Source organism: Notothenia coriiceps, unplaced genomic scaffold (genome assembly GCF_000735185.1).
Source record: "Notothenia coriiceps isolate Sejong01 unplaced genomic scaffold, NC01 NC01_scaffold00033885, whole genome shotgun sequence".
Classification (NCBI taxonomy): Eukaryota; Metazoa; Chordata; class Actinopteri; order Perciformes; family Nototheniidae; genus Notothenia; species Notothenia coriiceps.
This window is the reverse complement of record NW_011366586.1, coordinates 197,063-206,311: the sequence shown is the minus strand read 5'-3', so window position 1 is coordinate 206,311 and position 9,249 is coordinate 197,063. Positions and strand designations below refer to the sequence as shown.

At 43.4% G+C, this 9,249-nt stretch overlaps 1 protein-coding gene across 1 annotated transcript in view; it reads left to right on the top strand.

The window, feature by feature from the left end:
• The window catches only part of acanb (aggrecan b), a 22,301-nt gene extending 13,217 nt beyond the window's left edge, over window positions 1-9,084 (top strand). The window contains exons 7-18 of the mRNA XM_010790210.1: window positions 693-867; window positions 1,505-1,632; window positions 1,719-2,012; window positions 2,424-2,540; window positions 2,700-2,807; window positions 2,902-4,044; window positions 4,403-4,507; window positions 4,723-4,881; window positions 5,680-5,762; window positions 5,841-5,985; window positions 6,658-6,840; window positions 7,112-9,084. Of these exons, the coding sequence (XP_010788512.1) occupies window positions 693-867; window positions 1,505-1,632; window positions 1,719-2,012; window positions 2,424-2,540; window positions 2,700-2,807; window positions 2,902-4,044; window positions 4,403-4,507; window positions 4,723-4,881; window positions 5,680-5,762; window positions 5,841-5,985; window positions 6,658-6,840; window positions 7,112-7,182 (2,711 nt within the window). The 3' untranslated portion in view covers window positions 7,183-9,084. The remainder of the gene's footprint in view (window positions 1-692; window positions 868-1,504; window positions 1,633-1,718; window positions 2,013-2,423; window positions 2,541-2,699; window positions 2,808-2,901; window positions 4,045-4,402; window positions 4,508-4,722; window positions 4,882-5,679; window positions 5,763-5,840; window positions 5,986-6,657; window positions 6,841-7,111) is intronic.
• Window positions 9,085-9,249: the final 165 nt, after the last annotated feature.

Sequence of the window (9,249 nt, the reverse complement as noted above, 5' to 3'; positions counted from 1 at the left end):
GCTCCCATGTTTCATTTTGTGTTGACATAAGTTAGTCTCTCTGCGTTTCTGCGCTGGGCTAATGCTAATGCTAATAATGCTAATAAAATGGCGGCTTCACAAACTTTTTTGGGAGTTTGACGGGGCATTTCGCCCAGCCAATCAGACACAGGAACCTTTTTCTCCCACGAAAGTCCCTGTTCTCTAGCAGGGACTGAAAAGGGGGTAAAAAGGTTCTCATGAACTAATTTTAGTTCCGGCTCTTTTTGGTGTGAACGCGACATTTCCGAACTATATCAGAACTAAAGTGGGAAAAAAGTACTGCGGTGTGAACGCGGCTATTGGCATTGGCTTTGCAAGTTCCTGCCTTTTTATAATTACTTTTAAAGTAATAAAAGTTAAGAAAGAAGTTGGATTTAAATGTTGAACGTGTCTCAAAAAGGCCTTTTGAATGTGTGATGAACCATTCACATGACTCATTTGGAAACGGGGAGTGATAAAATGAAGAAACAAATCTGTGTCACTAATTTGAACTTGATGTACTGATGAAGCAAAAAGCTTGTTACCCTATCATATCTCACACTGCACTGTAACTTTTATACATGTACCTTTGGTATTCATGTTTTTTTATCTTTGCTTTTAAATTACGGTAGTTTCTTTATCAAAAAAAACAACGACTGCAACTGCTTTCTTCCCTCCCCCTCCTCATCCAGGTGTGGTGTTTCACTACCGTCCCATCACCGGTCGGTACACTCTGAGCTTCCTGGCGGCTCAGCAGGCGTGTCAGAGCGTCGGCGCCGTCATCGCCAGCGGCCAGCAGCTGCAGGCGGCCTTCGAGAAAGGTCTTCACCAATGTGACGCCGGCTGGCTGCGAGACCAGACTGTCAGGTGAGCAGGAGGCGAGGGAAAACAGAGATCAACCAATATATACAACATGTTTCCCATAATGGGCTGATTTTCATTGAATTTAATGATTACAGATTTTTGTTGAATAGTTCATCAAAATCCTTGCTGTTTCCCAAAATAATAATTACTGGACTAGGCTTTTTACTGCAATTTAAAACCTGACAATGAGATAGGATGATTATAACATCTTAAAGACCATACTACTCTTGTTTCAACATTGGGTTTTGTTTGGACATCTTCAGGTCATCATTAAAAACTCACCTGTTTAACCAGAGTAAGGGACCTTTACATCAACAATGTTTTCGGTAGCTTTAGCCAACTCTCTGACAAATGTAGCCTCCCAGACTCTCATCTATTTCGCTACTTCCAGGTCTGTAACTGGGTTAAACTAAATAACCCTTCCTTCCCCAANTATTATTATTATTAATAAACTATTTGAAACCAATCAAAACCCCAGGATTTAAAATCCCTGGTTGAATATGGTTTATACAAAACTCTAAACAACTCTATGCGACGATTAAAGGTATTCTGATTCTGATTAACAAAACTGATTCCTCGAGGGATGTTACAGAAACGAAAAGCCGTACTAAAGTGTCCCCCTATCCTCTTTCCTGTTCAGGTATCCCATCGTGTCGCCCAGAGATAACTGTGCCGGTAATCTGCCTCACATCCCCGGAGTCAGATCCTACGGCCTGAGACCAGCAAGCGAACAATTCGATGTGTTTTGTTATATGGAACGTCTGAAAGGTGAGGAGCTTTAATTTATATCCACACATCAACTGCATGTGTTGTATGAAAAGTGCTATATAAACAAAGCTGTATTATTATTCCAGGTGAGGTCTTCTTCACCAGTGACTACGACAGCTTCTCGTACGAGGAGGCTGTGCAACACTGTCAGAAACTCAACACGACGCTGGCCACCACCGGACAGCTGTTTGCCGCCTGGAACCAGGGGCTGGATAAGTGCCGCCCGGGCTGGTTGTTGGACCGCAGCGTCCGCTTCCCCATCACAACCCCCAGGTCCCACTGTGGAGGAGGGCAGGTCGGCGTCCACATGATCCACGCCTACCCCAACCAGACAGGATTCCCCGATGAACACTCACGCTACGACGCCTATTGTTTCAAAGGTAGGAACGTGTAGATTTTAGAAGGAAAGGAATAGCTGAAATACTACGTTTCTTAACATCTCCATCATCTTCCAGACAAAATCACCAACATTATATCCTGCATTATATTTGTTACTGGAAATTTGTATTTCCACATGTATATTTTCCTCATGTATATATATTTATTTTTTAATGCTATTTTATTTCTATTTCAGAAATATTTTGGACTGTTTATTTCTAGTATCTTAATTTCTCTTACAGTATGTACATCGCAAACATTTCCCAAATTGTTACCAATAAAGTACCTATCTATCTATCTATCTATCTATCTATCTATCTATCTATCTATCTATCCATCTATCTATCTATCTATCTATATGAATGCTATATCCTACATACTGAGCATTTCTTCTTTCCTTTTGTCTTTTTCAGCTGAAATTCCAGTTGATCACGTTGAAAATGAAACCAGTATTGATCTGACGATTGATTTCTTGACGGTGGATGTGATAAAGAAGACCATAGTCAAAGTTGATCACTCGGTTCCCACAGGTGAGACAAATGCTTGAAATACTTTCTATGAAGTTCTTGTAATTACCTTGGCTTGGTTGTAAAGTTTTAATATTTCTAAAACATTGTCCAAAAGTAAATTTTTCAGAAGTTTAGTAATATTGTAGTTAATAATTGAATCTCTTGTTTGTTGGATTTTAGTTGACACCAATGTACACTACAATGAAACTGAAACCAGTGTAAACATTACCGAAATAGAGGAGTTTGTCAACAAGACAACCGTCACAACTCAACAAGTTGCTCCCACTGGTAAGACACAAAGTGCATTTTACCATGAAGCTAAACACAGCATTTGATTAGTAGTATCTAATGAACTCTTGATTTGTTTTCATGTTTCCCCCAGTGAGTCCAATTTTACCTCCAATCTCAACCTCCAAACCTGTTGATGTGTCTGGCTCTGGATCAGCTGAACCTTCATCCAGCGGGGAGATCCCAGAGGAGTCCAGCACCTCGGGGTCCATTACCTCGGAGTCCAGCACCTCGGGGTCCAGCACCTCGGGGTCCAGCACCTCGGGGTCCAGTGGTGATTCCTCCGGTTCGGGACAGGTCCTCTTCAGCGGACACCCTGACGTCTTCTCCGGGGGTGAGTCCACCTCTGGAGGGCCGCAGGAGGCAGAAGGAGGAAGCGCCGTCTTCGTCTCATCCGGAGAAGGTGGTAGTCAATCTGGATCTGGATCTGGGGAAGGGTTCGACGGACAGTACTCTGGCTTCAAGTCATCCGGATCAGGTTTTACCAGCGGAAGTGGGGACATTAGTGGTAGCAGTGGAGACTCAATGATCATCATGGTGGACGGGAATATGAAGGAGGTGTGGCCAACTCCCCCAAGAGCCACTGAGCAGGAGTGGGGCCAGGGAGGCATTGACAGCAGTGGGGTTAACTTGGAGTCGAGCGCCTCTGGATCTGGAAGTATGTCCGGGTCAGGCTCCGGTGGATTTTCTGGCATCTCATTCGTCGACCAGGGTGGCGTTGACCTGACAGTCCAGCCGTCCGGTGAGCAGGAGGTGTCTGGATATCGTCCGTTTGGATCCGGGTTCCACAGCGGCTTTTCATCCGGTATCTCAGGCAGCGGCTCCGGCTCCGAGGACTTTATCCAGCATCCAGGGGACGTCATCTACCTCACGGACAACAACATGATGGAAGTGACCGAAGCGCCACAGATACGCCACCCAGAGCATGGCCGAGGAGTGGTGGAGATCAGCGGGCAAGGCAGTGGGTCAGGGAGCCATCATGAGTTCAGTGGCACCTTCGACATTAACATGCATCACTCCGGAAGTGGAGTCCCTCAGGAATTATCTTCTCAGACTACAACCTATGAGGAAACTACCAGAACCGACCAATCAGGACACGAGGAAGAGGATCTGGAAAGACATGCAGAACCTACAGTTTATGCCGTGACTCCAGACGCCGCCTACACCAGCCCTACCACAGCACCGTCAGTGTCCTACGCAACTCCTTCCGTCATGGAGCAGCCTGAAGTAGTGGAAGGTATGTGTCTTTAGATCAAACTGTTTTACTAGGCCAAAAAATCTGCCATACATGCATGTTCAACATTTTGGGAAATACACATATTTGTCCACCCAAAAGCCAGGTGTCCATTCAAAGTAACAGGTAATACTTTAGAAAGAAACTACAAGGTTACTTCTGGCAATTTTTGTCTGTGCCTCAAATGCATCTACCATTTAAAATATGCAAACAAGTCCACAGCTTCAGGCACTAGCCGTCCCATTGCATCTCCCACAACATCGCAAGACATTTTGATAAACTGACTATATTTTCTTACCGCTGATGAGTTAGAACTACAAAATCTAAATGACTTAACTTTGAACCTTTTCAACCTCCTCAGACCCCTGTGATCCAAACCCCTGCGGTTCAGGGTCCTGCTCGGTGCAGGAGGAGCTCGCCGTGTGTCAGTGTCCGGCTGGGTTCTCTGGGGCAGACTGCTCGACACGTGAGTCACCAAACTACCGTAACAAACAACATATTGTTTCAAATGCCATTTAGCTAAAAAGAACATTTCATAACAAGACATTTCATATGTTCTGCTTCTGACCAAATATGTTGTGTGATGTGTGTGTGTGTGTGTGTGTGTGTGTGTGTGTGTGTGTGTGTGTGTGTGTGTGTGTGTGTGTGTGTGTGTGTGTGTGTGTGTGTGTGTGTGTGTAGCTGTGCAGGGCTGTGCTGAGGGCTGGCTGGAGTTCAAGGGCAGCTGTTACCTCCACTTTGCGGAGAGAGACACCTGGTCTGAGGCCGAGCAGCGCTGCCAGGAGGTCAACGCCCACCTGGTCAGCATCGGCTCCCAGGACGAGCAGCAGTTTGTCAACTGTGAGTATCTGTGAGCGTTTGTCTGTGTGTGTCTGTGTGTGTCTGTGTGTGTCTGTGTGTGTCTGTGTGTGCGTGCATATGTGAGCGTGTGTCTGTGTGTGTGTGTCTGTGTGTGTCTGTGTGTGCGTGCATTTGTGAGCGTGTGTCTGTGTGTGTCTGTGTGTGTGTGTCTGTGTGTGTCTGTGTGTGTCTGTGTGTGCGTGCATCTGTGTGTGTGTGTCTGTGTGTGTCTGTATGCGCGTGTGTGCGTGCATCTGTGAATGTGAGTGTGTGTCTGTGTCCAGCTTGTTGCAGGGCAATCTTTGGCATTTGAGCATGTGCAAACTCAAGTCATACGGATTTAAGTGTTTTGGGGGTTTTTTGGATCTGCAAACAATATATATATATAATTCTAAAGGAAATATCTTAAATATCTAATGCAATAGATTAGTTACAGGCGGGGCTGTATTAAGAAAGCTATACATGCTACACAAGTTGGTTTACAAGTGGGAAGCCATTGAATGATCATGTCCCTCTTTTACTCAATGTAACAAGAACTACTGTACTGGCGAATGAGCGCTAAAAAAAGAAATTATAATTCTTTCTGAGATAAAAGGGTTAGAAAAGATGCAAAAAAGATGAGAGATGGTCGTGATATTTCACACTTCTTTAAGAGGGACTTGAAACTATGTAATCATCAATGCATCCATCTGTTCCCACACATGCTAATCCACACCCCAGGTATGTACCCCTACTTTGAGGGAGGACTTGTAAAAGTGGTTTAAAAAGCTTAAATCAGTTTTTTATTTTGCAATGCAGCCAATGGCCAGGACTACCAGTGGATTGGACTGAACGACAAAGACGTGCAGAATCAGTTCCGCTGGACAGACGGCAGTCCTCTGGTGAGTCTGGTTTCTTTACAGCTATAAGTTATTCATCTTTGTTTATGTATCCATTAATCGTCTATGTTCCTTTCATAGTCTTTTGAGAACTGGAGGCCCAACCAGCCAGATAACTACTTCAACTCTGAGGAGGACTGTGTGGTGATGATCTGGCACGAGGGCGGACAGTGGAACGACGTGCCGTGCAACTACCACCTCCCCTTCACCTGCAAGACTGGACCTGGTAGGCTCACTGGGTTTAAATATGTATCAGGCCAGGAAGTTACTTTCTAGAAGGAACATTTGTTCAGGATGTGGAGCAGTTTGATTGATAAATGATGAACGACCAACCTGGACCAAGACAAGCTTCTACTACTAGTTGCCTTAAAGGTCACCTATTATGCAAAATCCACTTGTTCACGTCTTGTATACATCAACATGTGTCCCCTCTGTGGAAAGAGATTCTGAAAGTTTCAGGAACAAAGATTCTCTCTCTTTTTGTCCTGATCCATTTATATAAAAAACTGTCTGAAAATGAGCTGATCAGATTTTGGCCACTTTATGATGTCATAACGATTTGTTGGCTTGTGTAACCATTAGCCAATCACCAACCCCCCCCCTTATCACCTGAATCTCCTCCTAGAGCACCATTGTGTTCTTTCTAACCAAATCTCTCTCAGAGGGGCGTGGGGAGGGGCTCCTTATTTTTCATCTAAAGTAACAGACAGAGAATCCGCACTTTTGAAACAGGGCTGAAACAGAGGGGATTATGGGTAATGCTGCAATGATCTGTTTGGTGTTTGGAGCCAAACACTTCAGAGACATGTTTGTATATATATCTGAGACCTATAATATATTGATCAAAAACAGTATACTAGGGGACCTTTAATAACCTTTTCTCTGTCTTGTTTTCCAGCCATGTGTGGATCCCCTCCTGAGGTGGAGCACGGCCGGCCGATGGGCAGCGGCAGAGAGCGATACCCCGTCGACTCTATAGTCCGCTACCAGTGTGACGCCGGCTACACACAGCGCCACCTGCCCGTCATCCGCTGCCTGCCCGACGGACAGTGGGAGCAGCCTCAAGTGGAATGTACAGAAGGTGAGAAATACTGTCATATGTGTCTCAAAACAATAACATGCTACAGGTGTAGTTATGAAATCTTAGGTCACAGGCTCCTCCCACAGTGCAACACAATCAAACAGATAACATAGTGCATACAAACAAGAATAGTAAAGTAGTGAAATAGTGCAATAAGAGTCTATATACAAGTGATTGGAATATGATATATTAGATAAATCATTCATTAATTCATCTGTTGGCCCCTCATGTTTACCTGATGTTAACAGTTTGGTTTCCTTTTCTCCCGCAGCCGGCGCCAACAGCAACAGGCTACACAAAAGATCCCTCAGGAGGAGAAGTAAAGGCGTCAGGAGCCAATAGGAACAGAGGAAGCTGCTCTGAGCAGGAATAAAAAGGACATACAACAGAGAGCCACAAAGGACCCCCACCCCCCCCCTCTTGTAAAGAAGCATGGACACCGATGCAAATGCCCGACCAAAAAGAAAACATTCCCCACCGTGTATGGACACACACTAAAGCACATTTAGACAGTGGTAGTGTAATTGTTTTGGATCTTTGAGTGTCACCCTGCACCTCCTGAAGGCGGTTTCTATAGGTATTTATACTGTCTGATTTATGGCTAGTAATTGGAAGCATTATCTCAATGCACATTCTGACATTTCCTGCAATCATTTGCCAGCACTGCACACAGAGTTAAGGTAGAGTGACATGAGAGGTTTCAGAGTGACACGCAAAGTCCAAAACAACCAAGTGTTTTCGATTGCAGCTGGATTCTCTGAAGTCAAACACATAGACTTTTGCTATGTTTTTAGGGTATTTTTCTCTGTGTTTGTAGTCATTTGTATTTCTTTTATTTGATCTTTAAGGACTACATGTTCTTCAGACTGGTGAAATACTGTTTTATGTTGTTTTTTTACATAATAGGCGAATACAGTGACCCCTTCAAATACAGCCATAAGCTCTTGTTAACAACATAGAGAACTGTGAAGGTAAAGTGTATTTGTATTTGATTTATCAGACGCTTACAGTATTGCATAAAATCCCAGATATGAGTACAAGCAAGGGCAAGAGATGATGCCCCTGTGCAACAACACAACCGCAGTATCAGCAATACTGACATGATTGTGCTGTTCCAACTGATGATGAATATAGAAATCGTAAAAAAGTCACTGCAACAAACCTGGATTAAAATAATCAGCACTCATGCACTTTTAGGAGTCTTCAGTCACTTCTGTGCTAATCATTTGAATCCAGTGCACCTTAAACATATCCTCATCTGTAGCTGACACATGGCAAGGAAACTGAATAAAAGTGAGATCTACAGTATGACACTGAATTGGTTGCTTTCGGCAAAAGATCTCCTCCCAATTTTGCAGGTTTACATTTGCCATTTCTCCAGAGCAATCGGTGTCAGCACCGTCAGATCATGCTTTTATGAGATTCAGTGTTTGCTGAATGAAGTTTCTCACTGTAAATACTCTCTCTACAATTCTCTGAACAGCAGGATCTGTCAATGACCTACACAGAGCTGACAATTTAATTGTTTAGTTCATCATCAATCTGTGTTGCTTTGTTAGTTTAAATAGCTGTTAAGTTGCAGCTATGAGTTATTTATCAAGCAGGAATGACTTTTGATTTTGACAAACAGCGTATGAAGACACAAACTGATTTTTCTAATAAAGACATCTTTGTGGAAGTTCCTTGCTGTGTTTCATGCAGACCTATCAGCAGAAATGTACTTCTTAAAACTTGAGGAATTACACAATTTTAGGGAAAATAAGATGTGAAAACAGTAGAAATTATATTAAAAATTAAATTAAAAAGAGAGTGTTGAGATGGAGGTTTTAAAATGATTATGACCATGACCTTTAAAAGGTCAGGATTCAAACTCTTAAACAGCAACCACACACACATGGACGCACACACACACACACACACACACACACACACACACACACACTCACAATTGAGTATACACACTACAAAATATGAAAGTAGAGGACTTTGCGTGACGACGCCACAAAGATACACCTAGCTGGCTCAAAGTAAATAAAGTCGATCTGGATATCAATTACAGAGTGTATGCTCACGGGGGATAACATCAGTGAGTCTTTATCAGTTTTTAGATTTGTCATCAAATCTTTAGACGAGTAAACCAAAATGTGTGTAACGTGGCACACAGACACGTCTGTTGTGTTCAGATCCCGAATCCTGATGTGAACATACTGTACTGTGCTGTACCAAATAAAACTTGGAATCATCTCTCTGTGAAGTTATTGGCCTCGTGTGCAAAACCTTCACTTATTATCCAGGAGTCAAAACTGTGTTTCATTCATGAAAATCACACACAGAGGTTTTCTGTCATTCTGTAGAAACACCATCTTTCCCCAGAGCTGTTAGAATTTGAGGTGGACTCTCCGAGCCAAA